Genomic DNA, 21,544 nt, shown 5'->3' with positions numbered 1-21,544 from the left:
AAACTACCCAAATGATTCTCATTTCCACTCCGTATTACCAGTGTGAACTTGGGCAAGTTACTTTTATATTCTATCTCAGTTTTTCCATCTATAAAATGGCAGTAATTTCATGGCACCATTATGAAGATTAAATGAATTTAAAGAGTGCTTTGGTAATAGACTTCAGGATATGACAACCAATAGGATGTTATCTTCTCTAAAGAAGAGGATTATCTATTTGGAAAGGTCACCCTTTGAATGGAGTGGTCCAAGTAACATTAGGAACCAGCAGAGATGCTTTGCAGTTAAACCACTTTAAACTACTTGGGATCTTTTATCTAAACATAGACAACTAGAAGTTTAAAATCAAAATCTTAACAAAATTGCACTTGGCTCATCACAAATTTTCTTGTTGTTCAAGCTTTCTTCCCATCCAATAACTCTTAGCTTGTCTTCCCTTAAAGAGATAGGCAGGGACTAAATCCATCAGTACCAAACCTGGGAAGCCCTCCAGTTTCACTTGGAGGAGAATACTCCCCAGAGCTCCGAGGAGGTGCGATCTGTCATAATATTGCACACTTGCTCTAAGTCTGCGTTCCAATAGCTTGCTGAAAACAGAGGAAACAAGCACAAAGGAGCAGCTGGGTCAGGCCGGCATCCCCACACAGTGTACAGTAATGACGCTGCCTGAACTAATCGCCCCTTTCTCCTACAGACAACAATTCAGTCAAGTGGATGTGGCAGAACTGAGTTGCTCTAAGATGATAAAAAAGGGCCTCTGCCTTTCATGTGACTGCAGCTCCTTGCTCTTGTGGTTGCTACATGCAATAAATGTCATTCTAGAAGAAAGACCAACCCTGGCATCCCATCAGAATTTTTCCTGGAAACCTAGAGCATAGAACTCTGACATTCTCATCCCACTATGGCAGAAGCGGCAGCACAAGGACGTTGCTGAGATTGGCACGGTCCTGGGCAAGGCAGAGTAGACTTATTTTGTTAGGGAAACTTTTCTACGGAATTTGCTGGGAAAGGAAGAGGAATGGCTACTTGGTGCTCATTTCCTGAAGGAAAGCCCTTTGTTGAGGCCATAATTGTTTCTGAAATAACCTCAAGGTCATACAGATGACCTTGTCCCCATGATAGAAGAGCAGGCAAATGAAGAACAGAAACACAAACACCGTCATTAACACTACGGAAGGTCAAAAGTTAAGGTGCATTTGTGCATTTGTATAGTATGTCTAGGTCTTTCCTGAGCAGCTATGGAAGCAATGAAATTTATGCCAAATGATGGCTTTATAGAACAATTATAAAAAATTATAGAACAATTTATAGAAATTGTTTCATTGATCTTGTTTACTTCTTAGTTGTATGATACATTTTGGAGCTTGGACAATTTATAGGGATATCTAGAGCTCCCAGTGATGGTAATTAAATCTTTACAAAAATGAGCCAAGGGCAGAAGAAAAGTTTGAACAGATTAAAAGTTTCGCAAAAGTGTTGGATTTTTAGTATAAATGTAACCTACCTCATGACCTCTGCAGTCACACACACAAAGAATTTAAGCCTAAGTAATTTGAATTGAAATAATGCATATGTTTCAATTACCTGAGTGCTACAAGAAAACATAAAAATTATTCTAACCACAATACTATCTAAGATGATTTCACAGTTTTGCATTTAATCACATGTAGATATTTTAGAACCTTTTCACTTTAAAAATGATCGTTTGTAGCAGCTGTTGGAATAGAAGACAAAATAGGCCCATTTGTTTATTTATTTCACAGATGGACTATAAATACAGATGGTACGATTAAAGTTATGTGGCAGCAATGTTTGCAGAGAAGTTGAATTTAAATCTGAATATGAAAAACTACTCATTCAGAATTAAAAAGAGCGAAACTTCAAGAGTCAAGATGAATCAACCTTCCAAACAATTCAAACAATACTCTAACATTCAACTGAATAATGTCCATCACTGGACTTCTACTTCTAAATGTAAACATCTAGATATCTTCTTTAGTTCAATTCCATATGCCGTGAAATCTCTGTCTCAAGGACACAAGTGAAACCGAGAATTAAATGCATTTTTTGCACTTATGTGCTGGGACCAATTCAGCGATCTCAATGCAACTGAGTATTTGTAATTATGGCCTCAACAAAGGGCTTACCATTGGCTGAATAACAGAAGGATATCAAGCTAGGGTTTCTAATACGTAAGTTTGAATAGTTGACAAATTTCTGAAATAACCTCAAGTAAGTAAAACTTAGTAGAAATAAGCATGTTTTCTAATTGCTGTCATGTAGAAACTTACTGTAATTTATAAGTTATTAAGAATTATTGCCTCTCAGAAAGGAGCAGGTAGATGGACCATCAATGTTTGTTCTGGATCATGAATGGATATGTCTCTTTCCTTCCCCTAAGAGCTGTTGGGTAGACTTAGGCAGAAAAACAAATTTTCAGAGTTCACGCTTTTGGTAAAACAGTGATCGTTACCACAGCATCTTATTTTCAAGCTCTCTTAGATGTCATATCTTCAAAGGGCTAACGTGGCAGATAGTGCCCAGCTTGAAGTTTCAGTCTCAAAGGTAAAAATTTTGTTTACAATTTCCATTCCTGGTATCTATCCAAGACAAATGAAAGTGTATGTTCTCACAAAAACTTGGAAACAAATGTTGATTACAGTGTTATTTATAATAGACAAAAGTCGAAAAAAAAACTCAAATGGCCATCGACAAACATAATAATGGATAAATAAATTTTGGAAATACCCACATGGTAGACTATTACTCAGCAATGAAAAGGTGTGAACTATTGATATACGTAACAACAGGGATGAATCTCAAAGTAATTAAGCTGCCTGGAAGAGACAAGACCAAATTTAAAAGAAAAACTAATCCAAGTGACAGAAAAAAATACAAATAGCATATGAAATTTTAAGAAGAGTTTAGAAATAACTATGTTCATTTACTTTAAATCATTTGTGTGTGTGTGAAAAAAATAAAGTTTGAGAAATTCTATCAACAAGGTCATTCAGTGCATATTGGTGAAACTTATAGAAAGAATTTGTGAATTTATTCACCCAACAAATGTTTATGGAAAACCAATTTCATGCTGGTTAAAATTCCCTGCTTTCATGGAGTTCATATTAAAGGGTAAGAAAATAATATACACACAAGTAAAATTTAAGAGGTTGACAGTGAAGACTGTGATATAAAGCTCAGTAAAACCAAGTGTCAGTGGTGTGCCTCTCTATGGCCACAGAATTACAGCATTAAGCAATAGATGTTTATTGCTCATGCATCTGAGATCAGTCCCCTCTGCTGACCTTGGCTGGGATTGGCTGACTATAGGATGGTCAAGGCTGAGCTTGGAGGTAATCGGGGCAACTCAGCTCTGACCACATGTGTCTTCCCCTCCCACAGACTGGTCTCAGCATGTCCTCAGGGCCTTGGAAGGAGTATTGGAGAAGTGAAGTAGCCAAGACTTCTTGAGACCCAGGCTTGCAACTGGCACACAGTCACGTCCAGCTCACTCTATTGGCCAAAGAAAGTTGTATTACCGAACATAGAAATAAAGGACAGGGCAGGTCACCTACCTGGGAGAGAGAACTGGAGGATCTCAGAGTAAAGGTTACAGACACGAGGAGGGATAATAAACGGGCCAACGCAGGATGTACCCATGAGCAGATGCTACTTTAAAGGAGTGGTTAGTAAAGAAATTATTGATCTATGTGATCTAATTGGTAAGAAACCTTAAGGAGGTGAAGGGGTGAGTAAAAGAGACATATGGGAGAAATATCTGAATCGCAAAGTCCCTGAGGCAGTGTGGAGGAAATGATGAGAATGGTGCAACAAATGAGGTCACAGAGGTGCTGGAAGGGTGAGCTGGGCAGGCCACACTCGAAGTAAGATTAAAAAGACACTGAAGATTGAGAGAAAGTAAAACATAACTCGATATGTGAGGGGTTTCCTACTACTGAAAGAAGTCTTGGAAGGCGAGTGGTTGTCATGAGGAGTAAGAGCCATAGAGAAATAGCTACTTACAGACCACGAGAAGAAGGGACCAATTCTTCATGGAAACCGCGTATGCGCGACTACACCTCAAACACCTTCAGGGAAGTTTCGTAACTATTGAAAGGAAGGGGAATTTGCTTTTGCTGAATTTAGAAAAGAGCCCAGCTGAGCAGAGACTTCACTGTAAGCTTCATGGCCTTGGATGTGTCACTGCTGGGCTCATTGAGCACAGATGTCCTTTAATTTATGAAGTATAAGCATTTTTAAGTCTTTTAATGGGGTTTTGAATTTGAAGGTGAAGTAATTTCGCCCTCTCTATAATTGAAGGTATGTAACCTCATGCAAAAAGTGAAGTTGAACTTCCTCTAAAAAAAAAAAATTCTCTTAAACAATAAGAGAATTGAATAAACCCCTGGGGCATAAAAAGTTAACACAGCCAAAGTAATATCCTACCTAGATATAAACATAACCAAATAGAAGGTATAATATAAAAGACGGCTACATTTGCAGTAGCAAAAAATATGTAATATTTTTGTAGGCTAAAATGGAAGAGGAAAAATGGGCAAATAAGAATACATCAAATAAAAACTTGTATTTGTATGGCAAAAGATACCATGAGCAAAATAAGAAAGCTCCTCAAATAAATAGAAAAAGAATAAACATTATTTTTAAATGGGATGGGAAAGTAAAGGGAGAGATCACAGAAAAACAAAGGCAAATATCTTTTAACTCTAAAGAGAGATGTCCAACCTCACTAATCAGAGACATGCAATTAAAACTACACCAAATTTTCTTTTCTCACCTACTAGATTGGCAAAAATCCAAAAGGTCGAAATTATACTCTGCTATCAAATTAATGAAGAATCAGACACTCATATACATTTCGTTAGAGCCACAAAATGTACAATTCTCAAGGACAAGAAATTAATAATATCTAGCAACATTACATATACCATGATCTCGCGTACCCTGTGTACAGATGGCATCAGAAGCCGGGAAGGGACGCTCTGAAGTTCTTCACTCCATCTTTTTGCAGTTCACTTGCCTGGATGCAGAGACTTAGAGTAGCACCTCTCTGAAGGGGTTATTCCAGGTCAAGCACCCAACACAATGCCTGGCACACAGCTGACTTCCAGAAAACGAGTTTGTCATTCTGCTGAGTTGTAAGAAGGAAGAGGGAAGGGAAGGAGTCTGAAGCCGGCAGAAAGCTTCCCAACTTCCAACTTCCTTAAGTCCTCATTCTCCGTACAGGTAAAGTTGTTGGAATAACTGGAACTTCAGTTTCTGAATTAGGAAAATGGAAATAACATAATTCCTACCCAGCAAAAATGTCAGATCAGACCACTCACGTGGCAGTGCAGAGCTGCTCTCTGACTGTGCTGTGTCTTCCCATCTACCCACTCAATCCACTCAGTCGATTAAGTCAACCGTTCATCAATCAAACAGGACATACTTATGATCACACCACGTAAAAGTGAAAGGCGATGAACTGCTCACCTTGTAGAACGAGGTGCTTACTCATCGTACTCCCCAGGGAAACCACAGACAAAAGATGTGCTTGTTTTTTCTGACTTTTGTTTAACATGCAGCTTTTCTATGTAAACCTAGAGAAAATGTATCTTTCAGGTAAGAATATATCTAGTTTTCTTTTGTGTTCACAGTAACCCTTTATTGTCTTTTTGTACCTGCTTATGAAAATGTAGGAGTCTAGTGTCTATTCTAGTCTTGATAAATAATAAAAACAAGTTAAGTCCACTTACATGGTCCCAGGAGAAAGAATTTGATATTCTCATGTAAGGACAATGTTATTTTCTTTTTCCAATCTGCCAGTTCAGGAATGAGAACTCATCTTCTGAAAATACTACTATCTCCAGATCCAGGATAACCTTTCTCTTTATATTTCAAACATCTCTGGAAAAGTAAAGCATTTTCTAGTTGGATGCAAGGGCCACCATCTTCACCCCCATTAATATCTTCTCTTTCTGAACACATAGTTTTTCCCTACAAATTTTGTTTTTCAGTGCATCACAATTTTTTTTTACAGTATCACCATCTTAGTTTATCCAGCTTACCATTGCCCCCTTCTCTTGTAGAGGTTTCTGATGTCCTCCATGGGGCTTTGTATATTAAACAGTGTCCCCTTTTTTATTTGATCTGCCTTTAAAATACTTTAATATACAAGATTGACAGTTTCTAAGGTAGTATAAGTGCAATGTGACAACAAATTAACTGTTTCTTCTTCTAAAAAAAACTCAGCATTCTAGAACAAGAACATCTAAATGAAAGTAGTCTTTCAAATTGGTCATTTTGTAAGATTATTTCTAGAAAGACAAGCTGTTTGAAGAATCAATCTTGACATTGCCCTCAAAAATTTTATGAGCCAAATTAAAAATAATTCATCCCCACACTCTAAGACTAAATATCTTTTTCTAAACCCTAAATAAAATCATGTAACACAAAACTGTGACTCAGAATTAAATTTCAGAAAATCAGTTCTAGTTTCAAAAAATAAAGACATAAACATTAGCCACTGTATTAAAGGATACATCAATAATTTTAAGGAAACACAGTTCCAGATGAGATTTGCTAGAAATCTTCTAGTCTATTATTGATAATTCTGTAGGCTCTTATCAGGAAATGTTTGAAGAGACATATATTTATGTATATCTATTCAGGCATGTCTCCTTAAAAATTTAGTAGAATATCTGACAGACTGTACCCTTATGAGAGCCTCTGCTTGAAATGCATTTACATTTAAGAGGAGGAAATTTTAACATATTTATAAAGAATGGTAAATTCTGTACTTTTAAATTGGTTAAAATTGGTTAAGGAAATAAAAAGACAGGCATTGTTGTGCCCGCCACAACACCCACTATTTTTTTGTTGCAGTTTGCCCGGGGTGGGTTCCAACCCTCCATTCTCAGCATATGGGGCTGGTGCCCTACCCACTGAGCCACAGGAACTGCCCACAACTTTTCTTTTTTTTATTTTTTATTTTGTGCAGTTTTTGGCCAGGGCTGGGTTTGAACCTGCCACCTCCGTCATCTGGGGCTAGTGCCCTACTCTTTTGAGCCACAGGCACCAGCCACAACTTTTCTTTTATGTACAGAAAATTTTTAAAGATTTAAAATAAGGAGTATACCTGTCTCTTTAAGAATTTAAATCTTCAAAAAAAAGCTGGATGTTGTGGAGGGTGCCTGTAGTCCCAGCTACTAGGGAGGCTGAAGCAAGAGAATTGCTTGAGCCCAAGAGTTTGAGGTTGCTGTGAGCTGTGACATTACAGCACTACAGAGAGTGACAAAGTGAGACTCTGTCTCAATTTAAAAAAATACTATAGATCAGTGGTTCTCAACCTTCCTAATGCCACAATATATTTTCATTGTTAAAAAGGGATCGCAACCCACAGGTTGAGAACCACTGCTATAGAGGAAAAAACCAGACCATGAACAAGTCAAGTGAGTTGTCCATGACTATGGACAGGGTTTTACAAAAAAAATGAGGCTTCAGAGTTTATGATAGTTTAAGCACTATGAGATTCTGCCCACCTAGAAAGGCCAAGGAAGGCTGCCAGGTTTCTGCCTTGGAAAATTCAAAGAACGGTGATACCGTTAAGAAAATTATGTTTGGGTAGGAAGGTGAGAATACTTTGGGCATGTTGCATTTCCAGTGTCTGTAAGTTATTGAAGTAGAAACGTCTTCCAAACTCACATGTATAAGAATCTGAAGCTTCAAACAAAAATCTGAGCTAGAGTTATAGATTGGGTCTGTCAACATATAGGTTAAAATCTCAAATCATTCTGGAAGAGCTTGTTGAGAAGGTTAGTAAAGAGAATGCTGGAAACCTTTAATATTTAAGATGCAAGCAAAGGAAAAAGAAGTCATTAAGATAAACAAACAAAAATAATTGTCGAAAGTGAGAGGTTAGGCCAGGGCACAGTGGCTCACACATATAATACTAATACTCTCAGAAGCCAAGGCAGGTGGATCTCCCAAGACTCAGGAGTTCAAGACCAGCCTGAGCAAGAGTGAGACCCCCATCTCTACTAATTTTAAAAATAGAAAAACTAGTCAGGCATTGTGGGGGGTCCCTATAGTCTCAGCTATTTAGGAGGCTGAGGCAAGAAGATCATTTAAGCCCAAGAGTTTGAGGTTGTTATGAGCTGTGATGCTACAGCACTCTATCCAGGGCAATAGGATGTGACTCTGTCTCAAAGGGGAAAAAAGGAGTGGGAGGATAATCAAGAAATCAAGTTATACAGAGGAGAAGGGATAAAGACTATCAAGAAGAGAGAGCTTATAAAATAAAGACTAAGATGCCAGTAGGTTCAGCATTATGAAAGTTCAAGTCCTTGGAGAGGGAGGCCAGACGTGGGAGAGTGGAGGCGGTGTGTAAGTCAGGAAGACCGAGGTGAGCGCATGAATAATATGTCAATTTTAATGATAATGGAACAGCCCAGTGTTATTAACACCAAAGTAAAAGGGTCTTTTGTTCAAAAGCAGATGTTTAAGAACAGAATTGAATCACTAGAGAAGTGCTGCTCCCACCCTGTTCTCTGTGATCCGTGGAGCGCGAAGTTCAGGGAAAGAAAGCACAGAACAGTAGACAGATAAGAATGGGGTCAACCTGTTTTCTTTTTTTTTTTTTTTATTTTGGAGAGTGGTTGAGGCTATGGTAGGATAATTTACATGCTGAACACATGTTCAGCAGATTGACAGGAAACAAAAGCAAGACAGCCAAGATGTTTTTATAATCGTCTGTACTGGGGCTTCTGAAAGTGTGGTCTAGGGGTTTCTGGGGTCTCTGAGACACCGTTTAGGGATTGATGAGGTCAAAACTATATTGGTCATCATTCTAGAAAATTAAATGGCTTTTTCACTGTGTTGAAGTTGCATCCACAGAGCAAAAGTAGTGCATAAAACTGCCAGCCCCTTCGCAGGAATGGAGACAGGAACACCACACCAGGAGAGCAGCTGTACTCATCACAGACACGCAGTCACAGGAAAGGAAAAAGGAAGTGCCACTCTTAGGTCATTGATGGATCAATGAAAACTATTCATTTTATTAAATCTCGACCCCAGAGTACATATCTTTCTAAAATTCTGTGTGAAGCCATGGAAAGTACATAAAACATTTCTGCCACCATCCAAAGTGAGATGCTTGTCCCAAGGAAAGAAACGCTCCTGTGTGATTATCTGATCTGTGAATCAAACTAATTATTTTTCCACGAAACATTATTTTTATTTAAAGAATGACTAAGTATATGATGTTCATTCGACATTTTCAGATTATTTTCCTGAAAATGAAGGAAATGAGTGTATCACTTCAAGGAAAACTGAAACTATTTATTACCAATGATGAAATTTAGGCTTTGAAGCAAAATTGAAAATTGGAAAACTTCTGTTCTCCACTGTAAAGAAATTTCCCGTAAGACCAGTGCTGTTATTAACAAATGTGATTTGCTTTTATTATATAATGAAATGGTTCCACATTTGCAAAGTGACATAATGCAACTAACTAATACAATGTATTTCCCACATGATCAATGGATAATGTTACAAAATCAGGTATGAGCAGCACATTCATTCAAAGTCGAAGACAGACCAATGGATTTAACTGTAGAATCAACAAAAAAAATGTGTTGATGTCATTTCCACATCCATGAATTCCAACTTACACTGAAGAAACTAGCAGTTGTTAAGTTTGAGTTTAATGCTAAAGAAAAATATTCACAATTACATGGAAAACCCACTAAAAAAATAACCTTCCTTTTTCCAGCCACATATCTAGGTAAGTCCATATTTTTTTCACACACTTCAACCAATCAATGTAGTGCCACCAACTGAATGCAGAAGCAGATATGAGAATCCAACTGTCTTCATCTAAATAAGACACTTAAAAGAACCACAAGTGCAAAACAATGCCACGATTCTCACTAAGGTTGTTCTCCTAGAAAAATATTTATATTAACATGTAACAGGTGTATTGCTGTTACTTTAAATGAAGTGATTAAGAAATGTCTTTAAAAACCCTTGTTTTTATTTCCAGTGTGATAGACGGTGCTAACAATAACCTAGATAAACAGAAGCTCTTTGAATCATCAGTAATTTTTTTCTTTGAGAATATATTATGGGGGTGCAGTTGTTTGGGTTGCACAATTTGCTTTTGTGCAATTTGAGTCAAAGTTAAACATTCCCTGAACCCTCCATAACTTTTAAATATGTAAAAATATGCAACTTTTAAATATGCAAACATAAAGTGATAAGAGTCACTCCACGGGATGATGGCAAACCTTCATAACTAGCAAGTGAAAGCAAGACTCACATAGAAGGAAGCATCCAGGTGTTAAGGAAGGTATTTAGAACTATGGACCACTTAAACTAGTTGTTTGGATAAGTTATTGAAAGAGTTGAACCCAAAGACACCACCTTCAGGTCCTTAAAATAATCAGATCCTTTAAGGTCAATTCTGAACTATCGAATATAGTGCAATAGCTTTGATAGTTCTCCTTGCTGGTTTCTAGGCCACAGACCATACAACAAGACATAAACACTCAAAGGCAAAGGATAAATTCTTTCATTTACATGTCATCCTTCAAAACCTCCTTGATTCTTACATTTTTATTTTACAGAGGAAAAAATCAAATGGTAGAAAGCATGAGTACTTTAAGTCCCAAAGAAGTGAATATGAGGGCCTCGATTTTGTGCTGCTTTTGATTTCAAGTCTAGAGATTTTATCCACTCTATCCCTGGTGCCTTCTGTTAGGTTTCTGGTGGAGGTTGATGTGAGAGTTTTGGGGTTGGATTTATCTATTGGTTTATTCTACCATATAAATAAATTATACCTAGTCCGTTTTACTGGATGTTTATGCAACAGTGCAGTGATCAGGGATAATATTGTATTATAATACATTTGGATTATAATGTATTTAAACATTATGTAACATAGAAAATATCTTTACACAAATACATAAAATGCTCTTGTAATGAAACCTTAACTGTCCCCTTTTTTCCTGAGCTTTGAACTGCTGCAATTGTTCTGTGCCTAGTATTTGTGTCTGTGTTCCTCATTAATAGCTGCTAATCATGTGTTCCATTAACAGCTACTCTCAGAAGAATTAGGTCTGAGCTTTTAAAGTAAGTGTAGGATGATGGCAATTATATAAATAACTAAAGCCAATAGATTTTGGAATTCAAAGAAGAGAAGTAGCTTTTACTGCTTTTTTGGAATTCATCAATGCTATGACTAAATGCATTGCTTTGAAACAAATATCTTTATTAAAAATGTATATGATGGTTTGGCGTCTGTGGCTCAAGTGGCTCAGGTGCCAACCACATACACCTGAGCTGGAGGGTTCAAGTCTAGCCTGGGCCTGCCAAACAACAATGACGGCTACAACCAAAAAATAGCCGGGTGTTGTGGCGGGTGCCTGTGATCCCAGCTAGTTGGGAGACAGAGGCAGGAGACACGCTTGAGCCCAGGAGTTGGAGGTTGCTGTGAGCTGTGATGCCATGGCACTCTACCCAGGGGGACAGCTTGAGGCTCTGTCTCAAAAAAAAAAAAATGTGTATGATGTGGACTTGATACCAATGTTAAATCTAGACTGATAGCCAATAAATTATTATTCTTCAAGTAGAAAATTTAGGCTAAACAAGAAACATCAACAAAGAGGAATATTACATAAATAATATATTGAGGCTTAAGAAAATTAAAGACTATGTGAAGGGCTCAGCTACAACTTGGACTTTACCCAACAAATTCAAGCAGTATGACTTCATCTTATACACCCTTATATTAATGTGAAATTAAAAAATAAATAAAATAAATTTTTAAAAGATTACATGTTTAGAATCCCTGCCACATAAGATCATTAGGTTTATAATAAATTGTTGACATATTTACTTATAGTTGTCCTCTTTTTTTTATTAAATCATAGCTGTGTACATTAATGCAATCATGGGGTACAATGTGCTGGTTTTATATACAATTTGAAATATTTTCATCAAACTGGTTAACATAGCCTTCATGGCATTTTCTTAGTTATTTTGTTAAGACATTTATATTCTACACCTAGTAAATTTCACATGTACCCTTGTAAGATGCACCATAGGTGTAGTCCCACCAATCACTCTCCCTCCACCCATCCTCCCACCTTCCCAACCCTCCCTCTCCCCTTCCCCCTTCTTCTTGGCCTTTAATTGGGTTATAGCTTTCATAAGAAAGCTATAAATTGGTTTCATAGTAGGGCTGAGTACATTGGATACTTTTTCTTCTATTCTTGAGATACTTTGCTAAGAAGCATATGTTCTAGCTCCATCTTTCTTTAAGGCTGCATAGTATTTCATGGTGTACATATAGCACAATTTACTAATCCATTCATGGGTCGATGGGCACTTGGGCTTCCTCCATGACTTAGCAATTATGAATTGGGCTGCAATAAACATTCTGGTACAAATGCCTTTGTTATAATGTGATTTTTGGTCTTCTGGATATATACCTAGTAGAGGAATTGTAGGATCAAATGGCAGGCCTATTTTTAGATCTCTAAGCGTTCTCCAAACAGCTTTCCAAAAGGAATGTATTAGTTTGCATTCCCACGAGCAATGTAGAAGTGCAGTTGATCTCCTTTTATGGGATTTCTCATTTGACTTCAGACCACTGTGATAGGCAATGTGGAATTATGGAGAATACACCATAGGGCAGTTAAGAAATAACAGAAGCTGAAATTTGAGGTCCTTTTATACTATATATTGAAAGGTATTAATTTATTTTGGTAACAACTTTTCTCTTGGTTTCTTATGACTGTCTTGATATATTTGAAAGAAAAAACAAATTTGCTCTGAATTTTCCCCAAATATATATTAATTGGATGACCAATACTAAGGAGTAGATCTTAGTACAATTTAAGGGAGGACATGAAGTGATTTCCAGGACATCCTGTGTTCAAGATACAGGAATAATAATTATCTTCAACGAAAGATGAGAAAGACCAATAGAAAAAGAAAACATCAATCTCATTTAAGATTGAAGCATAAAGTTCAAATCCCTCTTCCAGAGAGTAATTACATTGTTTATAAAATAGAATGAGAAACAAGTCTTTCTAGAAAAGGACAATAGGAATTGGATCTTTTTTATTTTTTAACTGTAAATTGATGAGAAAAACCATGTGGTTAGCCCACATGTCTATACATTTGCATTCTGACTAACAACATATTGAGTTAGAAAGGGCAAAATGTCTTAATTAAAGTTTTCATAAAGAGGCTTTGTTTTGAATCTATGAGCAATTTATCAAGACAAATGCCATTTAAAAACTACCTAGATTGTTTTGGATAATGTAATAAAGCACATGCTAATTGTTTATTCAGTTAAATTCAAATATTATGTGTATATAAGAGAGGCAGAGAGAGAAGGAAGGAATCCTTTGCACTTTGCACTAAGAGCCGCGTTAGTGAGCAGGCCTTCCCTCAGGAACCTTACTGCAGTGTAGAGAAAGCCAGAGTAAATAAAGTACAGAAAGTAGGAAGTATAAACACAAAGGATGACACAATCTCCGTTCCAAAAGTCATCGGTGGCTTGTAATTATAAACTGGATCTAACAGGATGTGATTTAAAAGTAAAATAAACTACAGTGTTGTAATCAGATTTCTCACGTAATTAAAGTTTTGTAGAAAATGAAAAACTTGACTTACCAGGTGTAAGAAGAAATATCCACGCCAACCACAGTGGCTCATGCCTGTAATCCTAGCTCTCTGGGAGGATAAGGTGGAAGGATTGCTTGAACCCAGGAGTTTGAGACCAGTCTGAGAAAGATTGAGAACCCATCTCTACTGAAAACAGAAAAAATTATCAGGGTGTTATGTTGGGTGCCTATAGGCCTATAGTCCCCACTATTTAGGAGGCTTAGGCAGGAGGATTGATAGCACCCAGGAATTGGAGGCTGCAGTGAGTTACAATGATGCCACTGTGCTCCAGCCTGAGCAACAGAGACTCTGAAAAATAAACAAACAAAAATCTTGCAATCAAAAACAACTGCAGCCATCTTTTAAAAATCCCACTTCTATTACAGTTCCTGGTTTAAAGTAGATCTTTAACAAGTATTTGTTGAATTAACTTGGATCTTGTTTAGGGAATTTTCACAGTAATAAGCCTAGTAGAGTGGAGAGAGCAAGGAAATCATAAAAGTAAAAATAAAAAAGTTAATGAGGTCTTTGTTGTACTGGTGGGAAAAGGAAGTTTATCTTCTTGCTCAATATTTTTGGTCAGGGCAAACTTAGTTCACCATTTTTAGCTCTGAAGCTGTACGTTAAGGGCAGAGAGACAAAGTATCATGTAAAGAAGATGAACAGCAAGGACCCTGGAGAACTCAAACCACATCTTATAAGAAACAGGTGAAGGATGTTTAGACATATGAATTCTAATAGTAATGCGTTGTCATTTATTAAGCAGCTACCATCTTGTCCATCTTATTTAATCTCACTAATAGACATAGTCAGTATGACTAACCCTTATTTCTAACTAATGAGAAAACTGTCACTCAGGAAGGGAAAGTAGCATATCCAAGGCCAGGCCTTGTTACACTGTGTGCACTTGTCTTTCCTGGGAAGTGAGCACAGCTGCCTCTGTGGGGCCTCTTGGGAGTGAATGAATGGCAGACAGATTTCAGCTCAACATAAGAGACCGAGGTATTACTTCATAGGAGAGTATGTTTTAAGACATTTTTTGGTTAGTCTCTAGGAAATCTCTAACATTTTATTGCTGAAATTATACCCTTTAATGTGAAAGGATAAAAATAATACTGAACATTGGGAAAATAACCCATGATTAATACAATTTACCTATGAGTTATCTGTTTTCAAGACAAATGTCTAAAAATAACACTGGAAATAAATGTTCCTTCTAAGCTTCCCCCTTCCCTGCTCCTTAAGATTGTAGTTAACATTCTACAACCAGCTGGGAATGTATATTTGCAATGTTTATGGTTGAAAGATGTTGACAGGCACAGTACATGCCTGAACAGAAAGAAGTGCTTCAGAATTAGTATTAACTCGACAAAAATAAACCTAACTCCTGTAGCATTTACAAGTTTATTTTTTAAATAGAGGCACTTGTGAACTTAGATGTAAAATTTAAAAATGCATCAGTGTTCTTCAAAGACCTTGCTGCAGCCACTCCATTCCAGACATCCATGGGGCTTCTCCTGGTGCTGGGGCACTTGAAAACAAACAGAAATAATGTAAATGTGTGTGGTGTGAGCACCTTCCTCCTCAGAAGGGAGCCTCCACCTGGGAAGCCTGGAGGTAAAGAGTACAAAAATCCAAACGTCTATCTGAGATGTAAGACAGGGGGGTCAGTCAGCTTTACTGAATGCCAGAACATCCGGATTTCTACAGCTGGTTTTATGCCTCTTCCCCCATTAGGACAAAATCAGTTCCACACAGAACTTTCACTCTAGGAGAAATTGAGCTAAATGGGGAACAGATTTTCTCCACAAAAGTTTGTTTCTCGCTTTTCCGGGGGGAGAGGGGAGAGATGACTCTGGTTTCTGGTTTCAGGTAGGTTTGTAGGTTTAGGAATTTGAAAAACATGATTATCTTTCCTTAAGTGTAAGCAAAGGAGAGGATGGTGTGTGCCCCGCTGCCAAATCGTTCCAATAGGCTGTAGGGGGTTCGGGTGGTGTTGGGGTGCGTCACACCAATGCCTTTCCGCCAGACTGCAAGAGTGAAGGGCGCTGGAGAAGTGGGGTGATGTCAGCCCCTTCCTTATTTTGCACTGCTGCGGAAAACTCTCCCCACCCCTTCTCTCCAACTTCCTCCCTGGGCTGCGCGGGCACAGAAGAGCCCTCCTAGATGTGTTGGCACAGGAGAGTGCCCAGTGAGGAGACAACTCCTTGGATCGCTTTGCGCACAATCCACCCCTTCCCCCGCCCCCCAGCCTTCGGATCCCGCCCGGCCCCGGCTCCCCTCCGCGCGGGCGCGGGGTCGGGATGTGCCTCTGCGGACGGCTGAAGTGGGAGGGGGCCGCCAGCAGAGGACAGGGCCAGACGCTCCGCCGTCTCCTGCCTGACGCTCCTCTCTGGCTCCGCCGGGGTTGGTCTCTGTAAGGAAGACAGCAGGAGCTGTGACAGCGGCGAGAGCAAGCGGCTGGGGCGCTGGGAACCCGAAAAGCCCAGGTGCTCCCGGATACCGCACTTGGCGGTCAGCAGCCGGCCGTCAGGACCGTGGACAGCAGCGCCGTGCCCATGAACGCCAGCAACTGCAGCGATCTCTTCCCGCGCTCAGGTTGCTCCCCAGCCCCGAGCCCCGGGTCCTGGGTCAACTTGTCCCACTCGGATGGCAACCTGTCCGACCCATGCGGTCCGAACCGCACTGAGCTGGGCGGGAGCGACGGCCTGTGTCCTCCGAGCGGCAGCCCTTCCATCGTCACGGCCGTCACCATCATGGCCCTCTACTCCATCGTGTGCGTGGTGGGGCTCTTTGGAAACTTCCTGGTCATGTATGTGATCGTCAGGTAAGAAAGGCGCTGCGGCTCCCCGCGGAGAGTTTGGCGGCGAGAGGGGGCGCAAAGGGGCACCTACGCCCCAAGGCTGTGCTTGCCTGGGGGGATGACAGAGGGGAGGTAAACTGGGGGGACTGTGGCCACGACCACGGACGCAGTGATTGCTGTTTGCGTGGGAAAATTTACTTTTCTATTCTTTTCCTCCATTGATAAAAAGAAACCAAATTTTCTGGAACAGAAAAGTTGCTGTGATAAAGGCAATAAAGGTCTGGCAAAAAGAGGGGTGGAAGGAGAGAGAGAGAGGAAAGAGAGGGGGAAAGAGAGAGAGAGAAAGGAAAGCCGTATCTCAGCACTCTTCCGTGGACTGACCCAAGAGCAGAGTTCTGCACTCAGACCCTCTGCAGAGCTATGGAAACAGCACGTTGTGAAGGATGAGGGAGGAATTCGCGTTAGTTTTTCCGAACTGGGGAGCTGAGTCTTGTCAGCTTCTGAAAACATGAGCCTGGCTCATTCTCCTGCCCCGACTGGTTTAGGGGCCCTTCTCCCCACACGGCCCCACCCCTTCTCCTACCATGTTCTAGCAGCCTCGGCCGCACTCTTCTTTCCTGTGTCGCCACAATAGGTACGGGAAGTTTGCCTGGCCTCTCTGGGTGATAGTGTCACTTTGTTTCATTATCTAGACCAATTTGCCCTTGGTAGCTGGAGATTCTCTAAGCTCCAAATGGCATTTGGAAGAGGTAGGATGGTTCAGGAGCTCTGTAGGACATCACTGATTTTCAATGCCTCTAAAACTTGGAGCCATCTAGGAGTGACCCAAAACATCATAATTCTGCATTAGAAACTGTTATATAGGAAGCTTTAATGGGTGCTCGAAACTAAAGGAAGTGTTTTTATCAAGTAAAATCATTCCAAAAGAGTTTATCCTGGTGTTCCAGATTTATTTGGCAAAAACTGTGCAAGATTTCAATGTTAAGAGAGATTGATGTTGACTGGGTCCATGTTGATGTGTCTGTTCAAATACGATTTGAAATGTGAAATACTATGTGCTCAATTTGGTTAAACAGGATAAATAATTTAACACTTTAAAATGGCTCCTAATTTGAATTTTTCTTCCCCCCAGAGGTTATATGTATGTAGGGAACATGACATTTTCATATTTAGTTACAACATTTACTTCACCTATTTGGCAAGTATTGTGGGTTTCAGTGGAGCTTGTGAATCATTTAAGAATCACTCTTCCCATTATGATCTCATTACTAATAGGGTGCTGCAAATTGCTTGGAATTGATTCTTTCTACTTGTATGTCTGATTTTTTTAATTAATGATTACTAAACAGCAAAGCTGATTTCCCGACTCCTTTAATGAGGACTAAGGTGTGTCTCTGAGAAAAGAGCACCATCTATTGAGAGGAAGGCTAATAACAGAAAGAAAAATGCAGGCAGAGAATCAATGGAAGAATTTATTTTTGAAAACATTTATTTTATGTAATTTAATACAAAGATTCATACTGAAGATAAAAGCCAAGTCCAATCCTACAGTTAGAAAAATATAAAAAGCATTATTAAGGGTCTGTCTTGACAGGGGGAAATATTTTTTCTCATTTTTTAAATGAAAAAAATTATAGAATCATAAACTGGTAGAACTAGCAGGAACTCTATAGAGATTATCCATGCTAGGTGAATAAATGGAGGCCCAGAAAATATAAATGATTTCTCTAAGAACAGGCAGCTCCTAAGTTCAATATCACTAAGTCCCTCAGCTAACAGAATTTTTGTTTATTAGAGCAGCAAATCATGATTTAAGTTAATTCAACTATTGGGTTATTAGAGGAGGTTAGCTAGTGGTAATAATGAGGGAATAATAAATTACCCCAAATTTTTGTATAGAATCCTAGAGGACAAAAAGCATGAAACAAAAATTACCAAGGCATCCAGTGATCCCTGCTGATGAATCAAAAATTACCAAAGCATCTAGTGATTAGTCTGAAACATAATCTTTTATTCCCTTTTATTGCTTCGCCTTGGTATTTTTCTTCCTCATATTTCTCCCCTTTAGCTTTTGCTTTTCTATAAAGAGAGAACAGCAGCAACTAGCCGTGGAATAAGCAGACTAGTCTTGCTCTAGGGTCTACGAGGCAGCTGGTTAGGTGAGTTCATTTTCAAGGCATCACCTTTGACATTTTCCTGACTTGGAGAAAGATGGTGACACCGTGTCTCACCAAGTGTATATTAGGCTTTGTTCTCTGCACTGAAAGTTCTGACAAAATGCAGCTCTATTTGAAAGGTCACCTGAAGCACCCACCTGTAGCTGGTTGAGTGTTTAATTCCAAGGTCAGGAAACCCTCTTGGAAGGTGGTTGTGAAACAGAAAAATAGGCAGTTCCATAACAGACGAGATGACAGGGAAGGCAGCTGGTGGTTGAAGAAAACAGGTCTATTCAGCTATGAATATATAATTACTGTCTCCAGGCTGTGATACTTTAACCACAAAATGGTCAGTTCAAGGATATTACTGTCCCTGATAAAAGGGTGCAAATAACGCTGCATCTATCGAAGAGTATTGAGGAGCATTGCTCACTTGCTTCTGTTCAAAATTCAGCAGCTACTACTGAATGATCAAGTACTTATAGTTTTCTGACCAGATTAAGAAAGTATTTATTAGAATGTTTTAGTACATTGCATGAGTCATGAGGCTCAGATGACTCTGGCAACAACAAACAAAAATAACTGCAAATACAGATGCCGTGATGAATTCCTTTCTGTTCTGTGTCTTCCAACACCATCATTCTACCTTCACTAGCAACACTGAATAGTATGACTTCAGTGGGATTTTCATGTAGTCCTATGCCAAGAAATATAAGGGAGGAAAAGCGATGCTGTGATAGGATCTAAAAATTTAAAACCCATATGTTTAGCAATAGAATACTATCAGTCATCATCACCTGAAAGCTTTTTAGGTTTTAAGGACAACACCACCACCAACAACAACAACAACAAAACCTTGCAGAATAATAATGTTATATAAATTACCACAAAGATTTTGGAAAATATGATGATAAAAATATTTTTCAGTAGCAATTATTCAAAATGATATGATAGTATAATATTGTCAAGAATCTTTTTAGAAAAAGATTCAAAATAATACACAAAGTTACAGCACCAGAGATGTTTCACCCATGGAAAATATTTGACAAAAGTATAGAATAACCATATTGTAAAATCTAATATAATGTGACATGTGTTTATTCTCTGAAGGTTTTTTCCATGTAGCTCTGAACATGGTACGTACAGATACTGTGAGAAGAAATGGAGGCCTCAGAGCTCTGAGATCTTTCTGGCCTGTGTAATCCATCCACCCAGGAAGGTTCCAATAAATAGCTCTAAGTAATAGTGCCTGTATTTATTTACTTATTTATTTATTTATTTATCTGAGACAGAGTTTCACTCTGTCACTCTTGGTATAGTACTGTGGTGTCATAACTCATAGCAACCTCAAACTGTTGGAAGCAATCCTCTTGCCTCAGCCTCCCGAGTAGCTGGGACTACAGGCATCTCCACAACGCCTGCTTATTTTTATACAGGGTCTTGCTCTTGCTCAGGCTGATTTCGACCTCATGAGCTCAGGCAATCCACCTGCCTCGGCCTCCCAAGTGCTGGCATTACAGGCATGAGTCACTGAGCCAGGCCTACTGCCTTTATTTTTAAGATTATTTCTTAATTTGATGAGGTAAATTCTCAATATGTCCAGTTATCAGACAAAAGCATTTAAACACATGCAACATGTTATTGTCATTTCTTTTTCTGAAAATGTATTTCTGATTTTACAAAAAGTTCTTCTATGAGCTTAGACTTATTGTATATAATAAATATTTGATTCCGTTTTAAGTTATAAAAGTATCAGTCATGCTTTTTTGGAATAGAAGTATAAGTTTTTAAACTTAATTCAGACTTAAGTAGCTGAGAGATTAAGGAACCATAATGTTTTTATCTAATTTAAGGTTTCATATGTGTGTGTATACACACATGCACAAACATGAGTATATGTATGTGTGTATATGCATATATATTTGAATTAAGTTAAATGCTATGTCACTACGTATGGCCACCAGTAAATTTCACAAAATAAAGAGACAATGATTTATTTAAAAAACTTAAATTTTAAGAAAGTTCACTTTCTTTTTTTAAGTCCACAAAAGGTCCTAATTAGAGGACGGACTTAAAGGAGAAAAAAATTTCAGAAATAAAATTTTGTCCTTAACATAATGGCTTACATCAAAAAGTGCCAACTTAATTTCGTGTCTTTCATTTAGTCCTGGAGAGCTTCCAGTATCTATTACGACTGTGGGAACACCTCTTCCCCTGTGTCTCCTGAACAAACTAAATAGCTTTTCCTTTCCTTGGTTGTAAGCCGTGTCTTTCCCATTTACATGGAGTTATCAGTCATTGAGTTTCCTATGCTCTTCTTTCTTTTCTTCCTTGAGTGAACTATCTTTTATTTTATAAAATATTTCCAACATAAAGATGTAAAAGTATGTAATGATTCTTTTTAAGAAATTATATATATGTATATATAATTTTAATAATTTATGCTTCCATATATATGGAGGACAGACTATGGATGGAGAGAGAGAGAGATAAGATACATAAATAATCTAAAACAGTTGAAATCTCCTCTGCTCCCTCAAGACTGCCAATATACTGAATTTAGTGGTGATCATACATGTGCATGTTTTTAAACTTTTACGACATATGTGCTCACCCAAACAAAATATAGCACGTTTTTTTACGTAGTCTTAGAACTTTTTATCATTTGTATCACAATACCCTTTTCAGTTCATACACCTAATTTGACTAATGACCCCAAGTTGCTCTCCTTCCAATAGGCCATTGATAGAAACTAGATGTCAAACAAAACCATGAAAATGAACAGTCCAGCCATTAACTCTCCTGAGTAATTTTAATTGATCTCACTAAGAAAATTATGTGCGAAAAATTATTTGTAAAAATTTCTTTGTAATTGGTTTCCCAAGTTACTAATATTTTCATTAATACTTAAATA

The 21,544-nt window shown here is 38.3% G+C and overlaps 1 protein-coding gene across 3 annotated transcripts in view; it reads left to right on the top strand.

The window, feature by feature from the left end:
* The first annotated feature begins 438 nt into the window (after positions 1-438).
* OPRM1 (opioid receptor mu 1) overlaps positions 439-21,544 on the top strand; it is a 73,076-nt gene continuing 51,970 nt past the window's right edge. The window contains exon 1 of one of the 3 annotated variants that reach the window (XM_003797864.2): positions 439-951. Coding sequence is in view for 1 of the 3 variants with exons in the window: in XM_003797863.2 (XP_003797911.1) it covers positions 16,230-16,498 (269 nt within the window). In the remaining 2 variants the exon portion in view is untranslated. Of the gene's footprint in view, positions 952-15,972; positions 16,499-21,544 lie in introns of those variants that run through there. The other 2 variants (XM_003797863.2, XR_001161606.2) reach the window with 2 other exon arrangements.

This window comes from Otolemur garnettii, unplaced genomic scaffold (assembly GCF_000181295.1).
Source record: "Otolemur garnettii isolate 467f Iridium unplaced genomic scaffold, OtoGar3 scaffold00126, whole genome shotgun sequence".
NCBI lineage: Eukaryota > Metazoa > Chordata > Mammalia > Primates > Galagidae > Otolemur > Otolemur garnettii.
This window is presented reverse-complemented; position numbering and strand designations above follow the sequence as displayed.